The sequence below is a fragment of the Myxocyprinus asiaticus genome, chromosome 11 (assembly GCF_019703515.2).
Source record: "Myxocyprinus asiaticus isolate MX2 ecotype Aquarium Trade chromosome 11, UBuf_Myxa_2, whole genome shotgun sequence".
NCBI lineage: Eukaryota > Metazoa > Chordata > Actinopteri > Cypriniformes > Catostomidae > Myxocyprinus > Myxocyprinus asiaticus.
The window spans coordinates 41,706,957-41,729,098 of record NC_059354.1 but is presented as its reverse complement, the minus strand read 5'-3'; the positions used below and the strand labels follow the sequence as shown (position 1 = coordinate 41,729,098).

The window sequence follows — 22,142 nt, the reverse complement described above, 5'->3', positions numbered from 1 at the left end:
CTTAGGTATATTTTTAAGAGTTGAAATTTGCTTGGGCACTTATGTAATATGGATAACTTCACTCTTTTATTCCTTCACTCCATTTTTAATGGTTTGATTAAGTATGGCTTTATTTAAGGTATATATTTTTCACTGTATCTGGTGCGTGTTCGGGTGGGGTTTTTTTTCTTCTATTTCTTCTTTGTGTGTTTATTTTATGTATAGCATACTTTTTGTATACAATTTGTGAGACTTTGATCTGTTTTATGTTTGTATAAAAACGGTTATAAATAAAATATTTTAAAAATACATAATAAAAATAATAAGGATGCAAAAAAAAAAAAAAAAAAAAAAAAACATGGAGGACTTGTACAGCATTGCTTTCCCATCAAATCAGAGCTGTGTCAGAGATATTCACGCCGTGCTGGCCGCTCAGACAAATGCAAGAGCTTTACTGCAGAAATATGACTGCAGGGAATTGCAAGAACCGCTTAGTCTGACCACCTGTAGCTTGTTGTTCAGTGGTGAAGAACACAGCCTCACTGTGGATTCACCTCCAGGCATCATCAGACAAATGAGGAACATCTTGGATCCCAACATAATAATTCTTGCACACTTTGACTCATGTTTGCCCCTGGACTACAGAGTTGTTCATCAGATTGTGAGAGAGCTGACTGTGGGAATTCATGGTTTTTTACCAGGTTCCAGTTATCACTCTTGTACCCAACTATGACCAGAGCTCCACGTGCCAGTTACCACCAGCATATTATGATACAAAAGTTGGGCAGATTCTAATAAACATAGATTACACAATAAAATCTCTCTGGCATGGGAGTTGCACTTCTAGAGAGAAACGTGCGCTTCTCAGAGTTATGGAGAACCATCTATCTATCTATCGATCGATCTGACCAGGTTTCATGGACATATGATCCATGTTATCAGGGCATTTATCAGGAGGACATTGATGTAGACCCAACCTATGAGCCCAACAGTGCAGAAGAGTAGAACCTCTTCTCACAATACTCAGAGAACATCCTGATTAAGTTGAGCGCCTACCTCACCTCTGTCCACCAGCACCAAAATTTGTTTGTGTTTGACGGGACTCATAACCTTTCCAATGTGGTTAGACTCACAGACGACAAATTGATCTAGCCACCCACCAGAGGCTGCAGAAAAGACTGGCTGGCCATATTAAACTAGCGAGAAAGCACCTTGGGAGGAGTGCTGAAGTCTCCAGAGATCTTGCTTACCTGAAACTCATCACTTTCCTGGTGCCCCTAATTGATTCCTAATCTGTTGCAGTGCTCCCACCTTTATCAGGTTTGCATTGTGTTGTTTTGATCAGGGGTTTTCAAACTTTTTAATGCTAAGGACCCCCAAATGTGATGACTGCCTTACAAGAGACCACTGTTGTGAAATATAGGATGTATAAAGTCCAATTTAAACTGTTTGAGAACAAATTTATTTGTGATGTTAAAGGGTTAGTTCACCCAGAAATGAACATTCTTTCATCATTTACTCACCCTCATGCCATCCCAGATATGTGCGACTTTCTTTCTTCTGCTGAACACAAACAAAGATTTTTAGAAGAATATTTCAGTTTTTCTGCTCCAAAGAGCACATAAGGGCAGCAGAGAAATAACCCATATGACTCCAGTGGTTAAATCCATGTCTTCCTAAGCGAAATGGTTGGTGTGGGTGAGAAACAGAATGTTTAAGTCCTTTTTTACTATAAATTCTCCTCCCCGCACAGTAGGTGGCGATATGCAGGAACAATGCGAATCGCCAAAAACAAAATAAGAAGAATGTGAATGTGAAAGTGGAGATTGGAAATTGGCTTTTATATTGTTTTTGTTTTAAAGCAAAAATAAATTATTAAAATATTGTCTGGAAAATATTTAGCCTACTTTGCGTTAAGTTGACAGTGTTTCTTCTTTTCTACACAATATTTGAGTAATGTTACATGTAAAAATCTAAAGAGAAACTGAAATGTATTATGTAAAATTCAGTAAATATAATTAAATATATATATATTGTTTTTAATTTATGAACACTATTTTTCTCCAACATTTTCCATAGACCCCCTAGCACCCCCTCGCGGCTGGGGGTACCCTGACCTCAGTTTGAAAACCCCTTGTTTTGATTGCCATTTGCTGCTTGGTAACCTGATACATATTTTATTGCACTGACTTTTAATGAACAGAAAAATGGTTTATTTCAAAGAGGACAAGCTGAAAACAGAGCAAGAACTACCTCCACATCTTCTCGGACCAGAATTTGCTTGCAAAAATTTTCCATACCAGCAGGATCAATATTTTCATCTTCATGGAGGGATAGAATTTGATGTAGGGACTCCTGCCCTGGATGACGTCACTGAGGAAATGAAGGTGAGATGACATAGGGCACATTCTTCTCAACTTGATTTCAGTTTTCACACTGCACCCTGCAGTTAGTTTTAAATGCTGGGCTGTAACCACCATAGACATCCCCCCAATTTTCAAATTAGTGGTTTATCATGGGCCTTTTAATAGAAGTTTAAAATTTTATCTTTAATCCTCCAATCTTGAATATTTGGTTACATCCTTGCTAAGATCCATAGCTGGGCTGTGTTGATACAAACAAATATCGATATATCACAATACTTTTTCTCATGATATAAGTCCCTGCCACTGGTCTTAAAGAGACAATACCATTTCAGCACTTGTTCTAGATATCTAAGTAAATACTTGTACATAATACAAATTAGGCATGTAAACAACAAACATGTAACAATATACTGTATATATGCAATATAATATATGGAATGTCAATACATCATTGTGGCGAGCAGGGCGTGGCTAAGCGGCGTCTGAGCAGAGCGAGGCCTGGAAGATAAGTGGTGAATGAGTTCCACTTGTGTGCCACACCGGTCTCGCGTTCCAGTGAGGGGCGGTGGGAATATTTATGGAGAGGAGACAGCGGCAGACGTGGAGAGAGAGAGACACCTGAAGTTGTGTGTGTGTCTGTGTGTTTATGTTTGTTTAAGTTCAGTTATGTCATTAAAATTATGTTAACTGTTCTGCCGGTTCCCGCCTCCTCCTTGCCCATCCTGTGAAGCCCGTTACAATCATATTTATTGATGTAATACATGGACAATATTTAAAAAAAAAAAAAAAAAGCTAAAATGTATCCAAAATGATGATAAAATAAAATTTTTACATTTAATATGTCCGTAATTTAACAAGTTAGAACAGGGGTGTCAAACGTGCGACCCACGGGCCAAATGTGGCCCGCAAAGACTCCAGTGTGGCCTGGGATGATTTGAGGAAATAAATGCTTAAAAATATTCACGTTGATTTAGCCTATTACATCATCGGTATGATCTTTTAAGCTACAGCAGGGCAGACAAACATTTTAATTTGCGGAGTTGCATGGATGTTATAACTTGCATCATCCGTGGAAATTATTTTAATTACGCGCAATTTTCAGTGCTTGTGGATTAACGCCTGTCAGCTAATGCACCGCATGTCTTTACAACAGTTTCATGACAACCCATCCCACTGTGAAGTTTGTGCAAGTCACTCATGACAATTATGACAACATGGACCGGTATAAGGATAAATATTTGAGGTAATACATTTTCGATTATTTCCAGAATTATTATTTTTACTGAATGGGTTTGTAATTTAAAGTACTAGTTTCTTTGCGTTAATGTTAACGTTAATGTTCTGTTTTAGATGGTTTATTTAAGCTGTCCAACCCAGAGGTCAATATTGTTGCTTGATTCTCTATTGATTTAACAGCATGGGGTTTATTCTGGACTGTGTTTTCTGCTTTGTTTTTCCCTACCGCTGAATCTCCAGCATCACAACTAAAGAAATTATAGTTTACCCAAGTTTTGATTTTGCAGTTAGAATGAGGCAGTGAAAAAAAAAAAAAAAAATGCCTAAACAGCACGCATTTATCTTGCAATGTGTTTGCTGGCTTCTGCGTTCAAAACCAATGAATGAATCTTATAAGCTAGTTCTTTCAATGATTTTCTCCAAACAACTCACCAACTCACGAGTTATTAGATTGAATCAGTCTGACGAATCCTTCACTGAATGAACTCAATGAAAACTGATTCACTTACTAAACTGGAAGTCTTTGCTTTCTGTCATGCCACAATGAAACAAGAAATATTTTGTGTGCATATTCATTAAACGTAATTCAGTCATTACACTTGTTGTTACACAATTTTAATACATGATTTATATATACATAGCATATATGCATACTGTATATATACACAGATCAGCCACAACATTAAAACCACGTGCCTAATATTGTTTAGGTCCCCCTCGTGCCGCCAAAACAGCGCCAACCTATTCTTCTCACCACAATTATACAGAGCGGTTATCTGACTTACCGTAGACTCTGTCACTTTGAACCAGTCTGGCCATTCTCTGTTGACCTCTCTCATCAACAAGGCATTTCCGTCCTCAGAACTGCCCCCCACTGGATGTTTTTTGTTTTTGGCATCATTCTGAGAAAATTCTAGAGACTGTTGTGTGTGAAAATCCCAGGAGATCAGCAGTTACAGAAATACTCAAACCAGCCCGTCTGGCACCAACAATCATCCATGTGATTACCTAATCAGCCAATCGTGTGGCAGCAGTGCAGTGCATAAAATCATTCAAATATGGGTCAGGAGCTTCAGTTAATGTTCACATCAACCATCAGAATGGGGGAAAAATTTGATCTCAGTGATTTGGAGCGTAGCATGATTGTTGGTGCCAGATGGGCTGGTTTGAGTATTTCTGTAACTGATGATCTTTTGGGAAGGGAAGGGAAGAGACTGCCCTTGACGGACATCGAGCTACACGAGCAGTTTAAGAAAACATTTGGTTACACAAAAGCTATTAAGCGCAAGGTGATAAATGCCAATCTATTTATTCTTTGGTGTCTGAATAGCATCATAAATACATTCTGTGTCTCAGCACTGAAATGTGTTTGTAACTCATCAGAATGTGCCATTTGGACTGAAGGCAATTGCAGAGAGAGGACTCTGCTCAACGTTTCTATCTCAAAGTCGCAAGAACTCTCCCTCTCATCTGCATGTCCTGGATGAGCAGGGACACTCTCTTCTCCATCATGCCAATAACCAATCGCACATCATCATCCAGTTAGCCAGTGAAAGATTAATCAGCAAATGTTAATAAGCAAATATTATGAGGTTCACTTCTTCTACTGTTAGTTAGTTTAAGGATCTCTTTCCACCCTTACTTCGACACTTGGACTTAAAGGGATAGTTCACCTTATTATGAAAATGATGTCATCATTTACTCACCCTCATGTTGTTACAAACTCATGTAACTTACTGTTTTCAGTGGAACATAAAAAGGAGAATGTCAGCCTCAGTCACCATTCACTTTCATTGCATCTATTTTCCATACAGTGTAAGTGAATGGTGACTGGGACTAAGCAATATAATTTGTGTGAAAAGAAATATTAACAGAAGGTTGTTTCGATTAAAATTCAGTTTTAAAAAAAAGGTGGCACAGGAGGATTATAATGATGTTGTGTAGATATATGGGCAATAGATATAGGGCAACATTTGTCAGCTAATGCAAATAATTTTAAGACAGCAATATGCTTTTTTTTTTTTTTGAGTAACAAATGAAGAAAACGCGTATTCAAAATAAACGTTAATCATTTCCTGTTAACTGCAATCACATTTGGCATTTCATAACATCCCAAGTATTCTATAATGTAATGAATCTCCACTGTGATTAGATCAGTCAATTTGGGCCCACTTAAAACATTCTTCATAACAAATCTATTCAACTCTTAAGAAAAACAATGTATTTTATGGGGGCCTTTAGTCCCTGCAACAGGGGGGCTTTTTACCCCCAAAACTTTTCTTTTACGTATTGGAGAGTTATGGTAAAACTTTTGATTTAATCACCTTGAACAAAACTGAAAATGATAAATAAGTATTTTGTCTCAAAATAAATAATTTCAGGGATTTTCATTAGCTTACATAAATTTGCAACATTTTAAAAATCATTTAAAATGTGTTGAAATTGCATCAAAATTAACCTTTAGACATTGCACATATTTATCTCATGGATCAAGAAAATTTTGCAGTGCATAGTGACAAAGAGGTGTTAAGGAAAGTGCTGTTTTTTTGCTATTTAGTGTTGTGGGAGAAATAAAATCAAATGTGCCTTTTACCCCGGAAGGTCTTTAGCCCCGTTGTACCCTAAAAATAATATTTAAAAAATCTTCATGTCCTTATGATTCGTCTTGTTATCAAGAAAATCCAGTGCTGGAAATCAGTTCATAGAAGGAACTGGTATGGATCTCCTGTTGTCCTATTGGCAACATTGACAAAAAATGCATACCATCCATTTTGCATGGCATTCACGTCTTAATGTCTTATTTCTAGAATATACTGTACTGTATAGTATGAAACCATAGATGATACCTCAGAGAACCATACACTGAACTGAAGAACCTATACTGAAACATAAAGAATGTTTTTAATCTCCAAAGAACCATGTAACTCAAATCAAGAACCCTACATCATAAAAAATGGTTCTTGACAAGAAGAAGGTTCTTTGTGGAACCTAAGGTGCTGCAAAGAACCATTTAAGAACCTTTTTTTTTAAAGAGTGTACTTGAAGCAGTTGCTTAGTACTAGTCTAAATTTACCTCTTGTAGGATTTTATCATTTGTTCTTTCAGTTGTTTTGAATGCAAGTTACAAGTTTAATTTGCTGTCTTTTTAGGCCTCACACCAGTGTACCTTGCTGTGCAGTGCGGCTCCCTTGAGTCTCTAAACTGCCTTCTAGCACAGCGAGCGGACTACAAACTTGTGGACAAGAGAGGCTGGATGGCCATTCATTTTGCAGCCTTTTATGGCCAGATGGCATGTATCCAAGCACTATACAAGAAAGACTCTACATTACTGGAAATGAAGACCACTGCTGAGTATGGGACATATTTTAGCAAAAGATTAATTTAAGGGATGAATAGTTAAGTTTTTGGTAACACTTTAAAACAAGGTTCCATCTGCTGACATTAGTTGATGCCTTTGGTATTGTGCACTAATATCATATCATAGCATAAAATATAATGCATTATATGTAATATGTATTAACAAATAGAAATGAACTTTTACCAAGATTAAACAGTGTTGTAAGTATTGTTCATTATTAGTTCATGTAAACTATGGCATTAACTAATGTGAACATATACTGTAAAACCTTATTATAAAAAGTGTCACCATGTTTTTAAAGGGATAGTTCACCCAAAAATTTAAATACTCTCATCATTTACTCACCCTCATGCCATCCCAGATGTGTATGACTTTCTTTCTTCTGCAGAACACAAATTATGATTTTTAGAAGAAAATTCACAAAGTGAATGGGTGCCAAAATTTTGAAGATCCAAAAAGCATATTAAGGCATCTTAAAAGTAATCCATACAAATCCAGTGGTTAAATCCATAACTTCAGACATGACATGATTGGTGTGGGTTTAAAACAAATCAATATTTATGTCCTTTCTTGCTAGAAATTCTTCTCCCTGCCCAATAGGGGGCAATATGCTTGTACAATGTGGATCACCAAAAACACAAGAAGAAGAAAGTGAATGTGAACCTTAATGTGGAGACTGACTGAACAAGGAGGAAAATGTATAATAAAAATGGAATTCAATATTTATCTGATTCTCAACCACACCTGTTATATCACTTCTGAAACATGGATTTAATCATTGGAGCCTTATGGATTACTTTAATGCTGACTTTATGTGATTTTTGGAGCTTCACATTTTTGGCACCCATTCACTTGCATTGTATGGACCAAAAGGGCTGAGAAATACTTCTAAAAATCTTCAATTGAGTTCAGTAGATGAAAGAAAGTCATACACATCTGGGATGGCATAAGGGTGAGTAAATGATGAGAAATCTTACATTTTTAGGTGAACTATTCCTTTAAGTATTATCATAGGATTTCATCACCATACTCAGGAAATGCTCATAAGCATGAAATATCTTGGTCTGAATCACATGTTCTTCATAGATGCAAGATGATAAGTGTTTTGCAGGTATCAAAGTTCACCACTGCTTTTGTCAGCAACTTTGGGTTCAGTGAAGGCTCTAGGTGTCCTGTTGTCCATTAGGGAAAACTGGAGAGAAGAAGACAGCAAGGGCAATAACACTGTCCAGCTGGCAGCACTTTACTTCCACACTGATGTCCTTAGACACCTCATTCAGCTCAACCTGGACGGCCTTCCTGTGTGGAAGATTCTTGTTGGTATGACATTGCATACTGAAGTCCTCCAGATTTCCTTCAATGTCTAGCTTCACAGTTAATATCTTCTTATAAATGTAGAAATATTAACAATATCAAACTGAAAGCAAAGGGATAGTTCACCCACAAATAATCTTTTTTTCTGTGGAACACAAAATGAGATGTTAGACAGAATGTTAGCCTCAGTCACCATTTGCTTTAATTACACCATACAATGGGAATTCCCTCAACTTCATAAGACATCCAACTAGGATGCATTTTAAACAGAACAGAACAAGTTCTCATGTACTGTATGCTGGGCACTTTTCCTTCACTATCCAGTCCTACTCATTCTTTTAAAAATATATTTACATGGGGGGCCTGGGTAGCTCAGCGAATAAAGACGCTGACTACCAACCCTGGAGTTGTGAGTTCAAATCCAGGGTGTGCTGAGTGACTCCAGCCAGGTCTCCTAAGCAACCAAATTGGACTGGTTGCTAGGGAGGGTAGAGTCACATGAGGTAACCTCCTCATGGTCGCTATAACATGGTTCACTCTCAGTGGGGCGTGTGGTGAGTTGTGCGTGGATGCCGCTGAGAATAGCGTGAAGCCTCCACGTGCTATGTCTCCACGGTAACACACTCAACAAGCCACGTGATAAGATGCATAGATTGACAGTCTCAGACACAGAGGCAACTGAGATTTGTCTTCCGCCACCCTGATTGAGGCGAGTCACTATGCCGCCACAAGGACTTATAGCACATTGGAAATTAAGCATGCCAAATTGGGGACAAAATGGGGAGAAAAAAAACATTTAAATTTTTTTCATATTTGTCTACAACTAATATGATCAAATGGACTGTAGTCTATCAGCCTAGTGTGATTGTATGAAACCTCTCTGTGCTGGTAATGAAGCACCTGATTTTCATAGTTTTTTTTCCTGTTGAGATGGTTCAAAGCGAGGTCTCCAGGCAGTTAGATGGCCCTCAGGTGCCTTGAGGCTCTTTAGTGAGGATGTCATGGAAGCAGGTCATGATCAAACAATCAATCAATCAATCAATCAATCAGTCTGTCTGTCTGTCTGTCATCCTATCCATCCAATCCATCCATCTCTCCCTCCCTCTGGCAAGCCAACATTCTAAGTTGACAAACTTTACTTTTCTAGTTTTTCCAAGTAACAGTTGAATTCTGCACTACTGCAGGTATTCCCGTCCTAGTGCACCTCCTTTGTGCATACAGTCAGATGGTTTGGTGCATGGTTGCATCTGTGCTCTGTCACATGACAGTGAATGCGAAAGTTTGCGAAGATCTGGTACATTATGATGCAGTACCGTTGGTGATAAAGCTCCTCTGCAGCCAACAGCCAGAGCTGCTCTCTCGCTGTGCTGTGATACTAGGGACCTGGCAGGACAAAACGAGCAGTACCAAACCCTTATTGCTCAACTGGTGAGTCCTAAAGACAAAAACTGCTGTACCTATGTCGCACTGGCCTGTCTTCACACAAAAATGTTGTTGTTTTCCTGTAAGCCATCTCAACATCCTTAAAACAAGATACATTTACTTGCAAAATTGCATAGGATATTAAGACTTGTTTTCATAGGATATGTCTTGAATTTTTTCTTACCCCTTGGCAATTCGCTTGTTTGAAGCTAAAATGTAACAAAAGTTAGTTAAAATTTTTTCCCCTTTTAAGCATAAACCTATCTTGTTTTAAGGATGATAACATTTTTATTTCAGTTAAAAACAAGACAAAAATACTGAGTAAGAAAATGTTTTTTTGCATTGCAGTTAATATATATATATATATATTTTTTTTTTTCTTTGTTCTTTTTTCAAACAAACAGCATTTACATGCACAGTGAAAACCCTGTCTGGTGTTGTTTTTTTGCACAAATTCTTCTAATTTTTTGTGCAGGGTGGGGTGGCCCTGGTAGTGAAGTTACTGACCTCTGACTTCCAAGATGTGCTAGTAAATGCCATCAGGTGCATCTGTGCACTATGCGTGAGAAGTCCATGCAACCAAACTGCTGTTGCACATGCCAGAGGAATTCCATATCTCGTGGAATTTCTGTCTGTTAGCTCTGGTACTGTTTACCCTCAGGGAAGGGTGATGCAAATGTGCAGTAATAAAAGTGAACAAATCATAGACTGTCTCACCCTGCTGTCAAAAGCTGTCATTTTTCTCTGGAATGCAAAAGTTGAATTTTCGAAGAATGTTCTCGCAGCTCTTCTCCAAATAAGGACATTTTGTAGTAACAATGGCTGTCAAGCTCCAAAAAAAACAAAAACAAAAAAACACACCATAAAAGCACCATAACACTAGTCCATATGACCTGTGTGTTATATTCTGAGTCATCTGGAGCCATACGATAGCTTTGTGTGAGAAACCGACCACAATTTAAGCAGTTATTCACTGATAACCCTCCCCTCCGCTGAAGCTCTTAAATCTCATTTGTCATCATGTCCTGATTCAAAATTGATGCATTGACACTGTTAATTTTGGTCTGTTCCACACATTAAGCTATTATATGATTTCAGAGGACTGCCTGAACGCCATGGTCACTTTGAACTTCCCTTGTATGTAAAAGAGCTTCATTAAGATTCGTTGTTGTGTTCTACAGAAAAAAATAGCAGCATACAGGTTTGGAACGACATGAGGGTGAGAAAATAATGACAGAATTTTCATTTTTGGATGACCTATTCCTTTAAATCAACTTTTTTTGGTACATCATCTCAAACATTTAGGAAGACATTTTCTGTATTTGTATTGTTTCTTGACATTTAAAGGATGTGTTTTTGTGACAGGAGGAGGAAGTGGCCTGCTTGGCCCTGGCAGAGTTGGCCCGAGGTCACAGGGAGAACAGGAGCTTATTTGTGAAGCAGGAGCGCTCAGTGCTCTAGTGCAAACCCTGCAAAAGAGGAAAAAATCTGTTCAGGTCAAAGCAGCCAAAGAGCTTGAATCTATAACCAGCCAAAATCCTGCCATACAGCAATCCTTCCTCAGTCAGTCAGCTGCCAGATATCTTTTATAACTTTTAAATGTAATGTAATCACAGCTTTAGCACAATATTTACCAGATTTTACATTAAACAAGCAGTGACCCAGCAAAGAACAGAAACTCTTTATTATACTAAAGTAAGCAAAAATGTCCTTTCAAACATTCAAACATTCAAACATTGAAATTGATTCATTTTAATATTACCATGAACTGAAAAAGCTCAACAATATGCAAAGTTGTTAAAGGGATAGTTCGCCCAAACATCTCATCATTTACTCACCCTCAGCCATCCTAGATGTATATGACTATATACATGTGTTCCATTGAACACAAATTAAGATTTCTAAAAAAAATATCTCAGCTCTGTAGGCCCATTCAGTGCAATTTAATTGTGGCAAGAACTTTGAAGCTCCAAACAGCACATACAGGCAGCAAAATAGTAATCCATACAACTCCAGTGGTTAAATCCATATCTTCTGAAGTGATATTATAGGTGTGGGCGAGAAACAGATAAATATTTAAGTCCTTTTTTTTTACTATAAATTATCCTCCCTGCCCAGTAGGTGGCGATATGCATGAAGAATTCGAATCGCCAAAAACAAATGTGGAAGTAAAAGTATACATTTATAGTAAAAAAGGACTTAAATATTGAAAATATATGTTTCTCACCCACACCTTTCATATTACTTCAGAAGACATGGATTTAACCACTAGAATTGTATAAATTACTTTTATGCTGCCTTTATGTGCTTTTGGAGCTTCAACTTGCATTGTATGGACCTACAGAGCTGAGATATTCTTCTAAAAATCTTCATTTGTGTTCAGCAGAAGAAAGAAAGTCATACACATCTGGGAATGGATAAGGGTGAGTAAATGAGAGAATTTTCATTTTTGGGAGAACTATCCCTTTAACATAGGTGGAATAGGAAAGTGGACAATTTTCGTTTCTAAACGCCTCTTGAATTTTGATAGTTTCATACTCTTGGCAGCCAATAATTCACCACACAATGCAATCCTCTGAAATAACACCAGCTGAGAACCACTGATCTTTATACAGTAACTTGGATGGCAGACACTGGTTTTATGTACTGCATAAAACAGCATGTCAGTGGTCTTATCCAAGCCAACCTTAGGCACAGTAAAATCTAGATGCTCTCTGAACTTTACCTTCTGTGTCAAGTTATTCCAAGTGGATGTGCGGGAACAGGGCGCAATGTCTCTTTGGATCCTGGCTGGAGAAGCTCTGAAGCAGCAGAAACTGATGGCAGAGCAGATGGGCTACCCTCTCATCCTTGACCTTCTTCTGTCCTCTTCAGACAAAATGCAATATGTTGGTATGGCAACATAAATTTTGCTCTTATTATACAGACATCACACCAGTTCTAGCTGCCCTATCACCACAGTGAGTCTTGAGATGTGGGACAAAATGTGCGATAAGTTTAACAGCCATTAGTTTTGAAAATAGCAACACTGCCACGTTGAAAATAATCAGAGATGATTACTGGAATGTTCTAAACACAAATATATAATTACAATTTTTATTCTTATTTATTCTTCTCTTTATCAAAATTAACAAGACATCATTTTCACTCATTACCCCTAAAATGCAATACTTCAAATATATGAAACCCAGAGAAAAACAGATATACAGAAAGAGAAACTGAAATATTAATATAAGGAAACATTTCAAATACTGTATGTCCTAGTTAAATAAAAAAAATTTTTTTGGACTTTCTTCTGTGGAACACAAATGGAGATGTTAGCCAGAATGACAGCATCAGTCACTATTCGATTTTACTTTAAAAGTCTAACATATGGTCTAACATTTCCTTTTGTGTTCCACAGAAGAGATAAAGTCATATGAGTTTGAATTTTCATTTTGGAGTGAATTATCCTTTTAATTTTGGATTCTGGTGAGCAGCATTTGAGTCACTCTTGAATGCAAGTAACACTTTCCCTGCAAATCTGTCGTCCAGAGAGAAGAAGTGCAGTAAAAACAGTTCCCATTGACTAAGTGTTGACAGACACTGGATAAACTGAACAGATTAACTGCTCTTTGGAAGCCTGAGCTTTCTCCCTGTTACTGGCAGAACAGCTCCGTTCCAGCAGGTAAGAGCCAGCACTTTCTGCCTTGAGACAGTACCGATCTGTTAGATTAATAAGACAGGAAGGCATGCGCAGTGGAATGCTATTCCCCCACTGGGGTGCTCCGTCAACATTGCTTACAAGAGTCTCTTGTATTGCTATTAGTGTTACGGTATGACCTGATTGCAGGCAGTGATTCCAAAACCACAGTATGTTCCAAGAGCGCTTCCTCTTCAGGCAGGTGTCTGGCTCGTGTCGACGGATCATCTGTTAAAATGTTTCGTCAAACAAATGTTCCCTAAAGATCTTTTTCAGACAGAACTTTCCTCACTTTAGAATTGTTACATGATTGGAACAAATTATCAGCCCTCTTGAGAATGTTATCTAGACCTGGGTTATTATAGTTCTAAATTTTTTCCTGAGTTTTATTTCTATATTATTTTCAATTTGTTCTTTCAGTTTAGTTTTCACTCTCTGTTTGTTTTAGTTTTGTGTGTGTGTGTGTGTGTGTGTGTGTGTGTTTTCTGGTTTCAGTTTAGTTTTTATTTTAGTTTAAGTCATAATAGTTTAATGCTACCAAAGTTAATCTATTAATTAATTTCAATTAAATGTGTTTTAGGCCATTCAATTTCTATTGTTACTGCTATTTGGGGGCATTTTTATTGTTTTTGTTATTTGGAGGCAAAATTATTTTGTGGACATTTTTATTTTAGTTTTTTACTTTTTTATTTAACCTTCTTATTCTGTTTGGTCATTTTTGACCAAAATCAGTTTCTCAGATGTAATAAAAATGGTCTTGTTTATCCGAGTGGTACAAGACGTAGAACATTTTCCTCCATTTGCCATCTGAACGCGCCCACACACACACACACACACAAAACATTTGGACTTGATTGTATAAGCCTAAGTGGCCGAAAAAAAAAAAGCAACACCTTTGCTGTTCCCCATCAAAATTGACCGACCATAGGAAATGAATGGGAAAGATTAAAAAAACAGAGCTTTTTTTTATTTTTATTTGTCAAATACAATATATAAATCAGCCACAGTGCAGAAAAAAAACTACAGAATTACTAGGAGAAGCGATCTATCTACAGGAGTCTGCAGTTGCGTGTAAGTGTGTTTATTTCATTGTTTTACTTTGTTGTAGAGTGGTATTCATTGCTAGACTTGTGCTGTTTGTTTACTGTCTTGAACTCGCGTCACTTAAACGTGGGTTGGTGTGTGTGTGTGCTATATTGTTTTGACTTGTCCCAGGGTATTCACTGCTAGATTTAGCGTTGGTTGTCCAGTGTGTGTAAAACTATCATGGTTTTTAGTGTCTTTAGTGTTTTTAGTGTAAAAATGTGTTGTGCTAAGTAGCATTAAGGCCTGTCCTGCTTTTTTCATTGATCGGCTCGTTATCATCCTGTATATATTTGACATGAATGCTAACGTGGAAGCGGAAGTGGTTGCCCTCGTGTAAAGCCCTCCTCATGTAAAGCCCTCCTCGTGTAAAGCCCTCCTCGTGTAAAGACCAGCGAGTCTACCTGTGCGAGTCCACCGAGCAAGGGCACCGACAAGGTGCCACTCACCATAGCACTTAAGTACCTTGTTATTGTATCTCTTGTCTTATTTTCCTTCTATACACTAACATGTCTACTTCACGAATAACGTATTCCTTCAAGCACATCCCTGTTATCTGTTACAGACCATTTACACGATATCGATGCAAGACCAAACGCAACCCACACAACCTACGGCCACTTTGCACTTCAGCACCTGCTCCGCTCTCTTTCTCAGTGGGGCTCTGGAACTGCCAGTCAGCTGTGAACAAAGCTGACTTCATTCCAGCCTTTGCCATGCAGTCCACCCTCAGCATCCTGGCACTGACAGAAACATGGATATGTCCAGAGGATACAGCAACACCTGCTGCTCTCTCCAACAACTTCTCCTTCTCTCACACCTCTCGACACACCGGTAGGGGTGGGGGAACAGGTTTGCTCATTCATAACAACTGGACTTTTTCACCACACTCTTCACTATGTAACAATACTAGTTTTGAATTCCATGCTATTACTACAATGCAACCCACAAAAATACATGTTGTTGTCATCTATCGCCCTCCAGGTCAGCTGACAAACTTTGAGGAGTTGGATGTCCTGCTGTCCTCCTTGCCGGAGGATGGTAGGCCACTTGTGGTTCTTGGTGATTTCAACATACACCAAGACAAGCCCTAGGCCACTGAACTGAATACTCTCCTGGCCTCATTTGACTTGGAAAGACTACACAACACAGCAACTCACAGATCAGGCAACCAGTTGGACCTCATTTTTACACGTAATTGTACCAACTCAAATATTCTTGTTACTCCTTTACATGTCTCTGATCACTGCTTTGTTCAATTCAACATGACTCTCCCATCTACAGTAAAACAGTCTCCACCTTTGGTTTCCTTTCGCCATAACCTCCGTTCTCTTTCACCCTCACGCCTCTCCACTGCTGTCTCTACCTCTCTTCCCACACTAAATGTATTTACCACGCTTAATGTAAACACTGCCACAGACACACTAAGCTCTACTTTAACAACCTGTCTAGACAACATCTGTCCTATCTCCTCTAGGCCAGCACATGCTACACCACCCAGCCCCTGGCTGTCTGACATCCTTCGTGAACATCGGGCTGACCTCAGGGCAGCTGAGAGAAGATGGCGGAAATATAAAGATCCAGCAGATCTAGGTAAATATCAGTCTCTGCTTGCAACTTTTTCAGATAACGTTAAATCTGCAAAAACCTCCTATTACCAGAACAAGATCAACAGAACCACAGACACTCGCAGCTTGTTTAGAACATTCAACACACTTCTCTGCCCTCCCCCTCCACCACCTGACACATCACTGACAGCAGATGTCTTCGCCACATTTTTTACTAATAAGGTTACATCCATCAGCAATACATTCTCAGCACCACACCCTGTCAAACACCCATCTCCTGTATGCAACTCTTCTGTCTCTGTTCTCTCCTCTGACTGACACTGAGGTCTCTAAACTCCTCCTCTCCAACCACCCCACCATCTGTTCCCTTGACCCCATTCCTTCTCACCTTCTCCAGGCCATTTCTCTGTCCATCCTACCTGCACTCACACACATAATTAACACATCTCTAATTACAGGCACTTTTCCCTCTACATTCAAGCAGGCTCGAGTAACCCCACTGCTGAAGAAACCCGCACTTAACCTCACCCAAGTAGAACACTACAGACCAGTCTCTCTCATCCCATTCATGGCAAAAACACTTGAAAGGGCAGTTTTCAATCAAATCTCTGCCTATCTCTCACAGAACAAGCTGCTGGATGACAATCAGTCAGGTTTCAAAAGTGGACACTCCACTGAGACTGCCCTGCTGGCTGTCACTGAATCGCTGAGACAGGCGAGAGCTGAATCCAGATCATCCGTCCTGATTCTGCTGGACCTTTCCGCAGCCTTTGACACAGTCAACCATCAGATCTTACTCTCTACCTTCCCCTCGCTGGGCATCACAGGAACTGTGCTTGACTGGTTTAACTCCTATCTCTCAGGTAGGTCCTTCAAGGTAGCCTGGAGAGGTGAGGTATCCAAGCCTCATCAGCTACTTACTGGGGTACCTCAGGGATCAGTGCTTGGGCCACTTCTCTTCTCTATATACACAACATCACTGGGACCTATCATTCAGGCACATGGTTTCTCTTACCACTGCTAGCTGATGACACGCAACTCTACTTGTCTTTCCAGCCCAACGACACCACAGTGACTGCTCGAATTTCTGCCTGCCTGGCAGACATCTCGGCCTGGATGAAGGAACACCACCTGCAACTCAACCCAGCCAAGACTGAACTCCTTGTCTTTCCAGCCAACCCTGCTGTTGAACACAACATCACCGCGCAGCTGGGTGCAACTACAATAACACCTTCCAAATCGGTCAGAAATCTAGGGGTAACCACTGACAACAGACTAAATTTCACAGACCACATCTCAAAGACCGCAAGATCATGTAGATTTACACTCTTCAATATCAGGAAGATAAGACCCTTCCTCTCTGAATATGCCAAACAACTGCTTGTTCAGTCACTTGTCATAACTAGACTGGACTACTGTAACACTCCCATTGCAGGCCTCCCTGCATGTGCAATTAGACCCCTGCAAATGATCCAGAATGCAGCAGCACGTCTGGTCTTTAATGAACCAAAGAGAGCGCACGTTACACCACTCCTTGTCTCTCTCCACTGGCTGCCGGTTGATGCACGTATCAAATTCAAGGCTCTGATGCTAGCATACAGAACAGTCACTGGGTCTGCTCCAGCATACCTAAAATCATTTATGCAGAGCTACGCGCCCACTAGAAGCCTGCGGTCGGCTAAGTAACGTCGCCTTGTTGTACCAACACAAAGAGGCACCAAAACACTTTCCCAGACTTTCAGCTTCATCATACCACGTTGGAGAACGACCTTCCCAACTCCATCCGTGAAGCTGACTCACTCTCTGTCTTAAAAAAACAACTAAAAACACATCTTTTCCGTGAGCACTTAACCAGTCATTAAAAAAAAAAAATTTTTCCTGTTGCCCTTTATTCTGTTTTGAATACTATTCTGATGCTAGTGAAATTTTGTAATACGGCACTTTTCATACCACTGTCACCTTAAGATGATTTGCTTATGTTTTCCTCTTTTGTAAGTCGCTTAGGATAAAAGCGTCTGCCAAATGAATAAATGTAAATGTACTACACAGTATGTGGCTGCATAGAACACTGCTGTCATTTACTGGCTATTATTTTCATAACATGATTTTTCAAGTCATGTTATTTTTCTTTTTCACCAGATGACAGCAGTCTGCACTGAATACATGACACATTCTCATATTTTCTTCATGTTTCAAATTATAGAAGTGTAGGTTTTACTGTAGTGAATTTGCATAAATTTGCTAATTTGCATATGCAATTGAATGGTGAAATCGGGAAATTTACAGTATATGAAAATAAAATAAAATCCCAAAAGAAGTGCATAATTTTTTATTGTTTTTACTTCAGGGAAGAAGAAATATTATAATTTCTTTCTTTTTTTTTTTTTTTAAATGATAAAAAACAACAACAAAAATCACCTGTACTGTGTCTGGTCAAAAATGACCACGAGAACTAAAGCCGCTTTTCCACCGTCGGGCCAAACGGTTCTGAGCATGGTATGAAACGGTTACAATAGCATTTCCACTTGAGCACAGTTCGGCACGGCATGATTATAAACCATTCTCGGGCCATAATTCTTGGCACGGTTAGCTAACCGTACTCAACCACGCTGGTGAAATGGCTTTAGTATGTGGCGACTCGTTTAATGTATCTTCATTATTTGATTAGGACAGTTTAACTAGTACTGCGGCCTATATTTATTTTTCTACACAACTTTTTTGTCAGGTAAGTAGATTACTAGCTCATATTAACTCTAAATACATCAATATATTCTCATAAACTATTTTAATATAATACTTATATACTATTTGTCAACAAATACCCTTCTATCTAGTCTGGGAACTTTTACCTTTCTGCATGTTCGTGTCCGGTAGCAAACACAAGCCCTCAGCAAATGATGGTAAACCTTGCGCCTTTTTCAGTTTACTTTGCTTTTTGCGACATGGTCTGTGTTTTTGCTATTTGTTAGCAGAGTAAAACAAGGGAAAAAGCAGTCCTAAAAACTGGAACATGCGATCATCCTCCATAGCACGCCGCACTCGCTCCCATGTTTACCTCTCACGCCGTCGCCAGCAGACGAATCTGTTACAGATATTCTCCTGATTTCACTGCACCACAGTGGAAAAAGAAACTGTAATCGTGCCAACTGTCCCAGATTGGCTTTGTGATGAGAACTGTTCGGCCCAATGGTGGAAAAGAGGCTTAACAATCTGTCTGTTATTTGTTTTGTTTTTTTGTCAAAAATGAGAACTCTGATGTCATTTACTTACCCTCATGTCTTTCCAAACCCATATGGCTTTCTTTGGTGGAACACAACAGGAGAATTTTGAACAATGTTGACATGGCTCTTTCCCATACAATAAAAGAGAAACATACTGCCTAACATATACTGTTGTTTTCTATGGCAGAAAGTCATACGGGTCTGGAACAACCTGAGGGTGAGTAAATGATGACAGATTTTTTTATTTTCCAGTGAACTATCCATTCAAGTTAATTCAAATGTTATTTAGTTAACATTTCAGTTTTTGAGAGCACTAGCAACACTGATTTGGACATATCAATACTGATTTGGACATATCTGGTTGTTTTTCAGGGTGCCGAGCAATGATCGCTCTAAGCCGAGACAGTAGTACCCATCAGGATGGCTTTTGCAGGGAGAAAGGAGTACCACCTTTGTTGTGTTTGCTTCGAGGGTCTCGAACAATACAGAAGACCCTACTTGGTGTCATCAAAGCCCTGGGTTTTTTGTGCATTGGTAATATCTCGCACTTCCTCCATCTCTATGGTGTAAAATGTTTTGTGTTACAGTGCACATGACAAACCCTTAGTTTTGTGGTTGCAGGAGTGGCACTCACTGCACATAAAAATAGTCAAAAGATTATTTACCAAGAAAAGGCTGTTTCTACATTATTAGAGCTTTTAAAATCACATGAATCTCTGCAAGTCAAAGTAATTTGTAGCTGTCGCCATAAATGAGATACAAACAGGAAGTGGCATTGGAGTAATGCCTCTTTGTGTTTCTAATCACATTAGGTGCAGGTGGCTCAAACACTTGCCTGTGTGCTGTTGACGAACCAAAAACTCCGGAGAGAATTTTGGGAACAAGTGGACTTCCCTTATGAGATTGTTCTGGAGCTTATGAGAGTAGAAGTCAAAGCAATTCACATTTAGATTTACAGCAACCACTTTAAACTTGCTCTTCATGCTCTTCCATGGTCATCTTTTGACAGCACAAACAGACTGAATAATTGACTAGCATTTGTTCTTCAAAATCCAATGAGTATATTTGAGAGCTTTTTGAACTCCAACAATGAGACTGAAATAGCAAAAGCTGCATTTCAGATAGTACAGTGAGCTCCAGAAGTCTGAGACCACTTTTTTAAAAACCTGGAAATAAAGTTTTGGGATTTTTAAAAATGTAAAACAAATAATAATAATAAAGAAAAAATATATATACAGTACTGTGCAAAAGTTTTAGGCACTTGTGAAAAATGTTGCATAGTGAGGATGTCTTCAAAGATAATGACATAAATAGTTTTCATTTATCAATTAACATCATACAAAGTCCAGTAAACATAAAAAACTAAATCAATATTTGGTGTGACCACCTTTGCCTTTAAAAAGCCCCAATACACCTGGACACAGTTTTCTTGGTTGTTGGCAGATAGGATGTTCCAAGCTTCTTGGAGTATTCGCCACGGTTCTTCTATCTATTTAGGCTGTCTCAATTGCTTCTGTCTTTTCATGTAATCCCAGACTGACTCGATGTTCAGTATGGGGCACTGTGGGGGCAATGCCATCTCTTGCAGAGTGCCCTGTTCTTCTATTCTAATCTTTTCTATTTTTCCTATTGCACACTAAAGCTGAAGATATAAACAACATCTCGACAGTATTTACCATAGTAGAACATTACATACATTCTAAAAAGCAGGTGACAAAAAACATTTTGGTGCTTATTTTTCAAAATACTTGTTTTGTTATTTGCCAGATAGTTGTTGTGTTAAAGTGGTTTCAGGATAAGATGAGATGACTGACTGCAAGGGGCATTACCGTTCTTGTTGAATTATTACAGTCTGATCGATCCACCACTGTGGTCATTACAGGTGAGAGGACCCACAAAAAAATCTTTCCATTATTCTTACAAATTAATTATTTTTTTGTAATGTACTTCAATAAAGCGGGAAATTCATTTTGTATGAAACTTACTGTAACTTTAAATGTCTGTCTAATTCCAGCACAACTACTTGCTAATCTGGCTCACACAAGAGCAGGTATTACTGATGCTATTGTCACCATGGACACTATCGAGCATCTGTCTGTTCATTTGAATTCAGAGGATGAAGAGGTATTTCTGTATAATCATCTGAAGCAAATCCATTGGTTCTCAATCACTAAAAGTAATTGCATGAAAGTACTATAAATACAGCATCTTAAAAGAATAGTTTCATTTACACCAAAATGAACATTCTGTCATCATTTAATAACCCTTATGTCGTTCCAAACCTTTCTTTCTTTCTTTTTTATTTTTTTTTTTTTTAACTTGTGTGGAACACAAAAAGAGACGTTTAGCAGAATGAGCTGCTTTCATCCATACAATGAGTGACGGAATTTTAGTTTTGGGTTAACTATTCCTTTAAAATCTTTTTTATATGACTAATTGTTTATACAACTAAAATAATATTGCCTCTCCCTTCCAACATTTCAGCTTGTGCAAGTGCTCTGGGTTACCTTACCTTCAGTTGTCATGCTCATCGCCAGCTTATGGCGAAATGCAGTAGACCCCTCAAGTATATGATCTCCTAATGGAGAATCTATCTAAAGATGCCAGAATCTCACAGTTCTTTGTGGCAGAGTTCGAAAGACAGCGAAGAGTAGGGTTTCCGTCCCTCAGGTGCTTTACATTTTTACAGAAAGTAGCTGAAAATGAGGCCTTTCATAATTCACGAGAATAATTTGTTTTTATTTCGGTTTTCTTCATTGCAGTTTGGAGATGAATGGTGGCCCTGCTGTGCCCCACTGTGATAATGAAGGTATAGTAAATCAGTTGATTAGTGAATGATAGAGCAATATTGTGATACCGCCTAAAGCAATGCTAGACTTAGTCGGTCAGCAATCAATGAGAGAGAAACGTCAG

The 22,142-nt window shown here is 38.7% G+C and overlaps 1 protein-coding gene across 1 annotated transcript; it reads left to right on the top strand.

Moving 5' to 3' along the window:
• The first annotated feature begins 337 nt into the window (after window positions 1–337).
• Window positions 338–22,076, top strand: ankar (ankyrin and armadillo repeat containing). Its single transcript, XM_051710297.1, is given in 27 exon segments — window positions 338–670; window positions 672–835; window positions 837–1,117; window positions 1,120–1,299; window positions 2,203–2,366; window positions 3,527–3,588; window positions 4,783–4,870; window positions 4,965–5,197; window positions 6,258–6,295; window positions 6,731–6,932; window positions 8,051–8,259; window positions 9,184–9,264; window positions 9,438–9,629; window positions 9,632–9,681; window positions 10,151–10,324; window positions 11,041–11,098; window positions 11,101–11,276; window positions 12,414–12,567; window positions 19,602–19,763; window positions 19,851–19,957; window positions 20,042–20,358; window positions 21,001–21,039; window positions 21,041–21,111; window positions 21,244–21,355; window positions 21,706–21,785; window positions 21,788–21,899; window positions 21,992–22,076. Coding segments are annotated over 27 exon segments (3,915 nt in total). The 3' UTR covers window positions 22,068–22,076.
• Window positions 22,077–22,142: the final 66 nt, after the last annotated feature.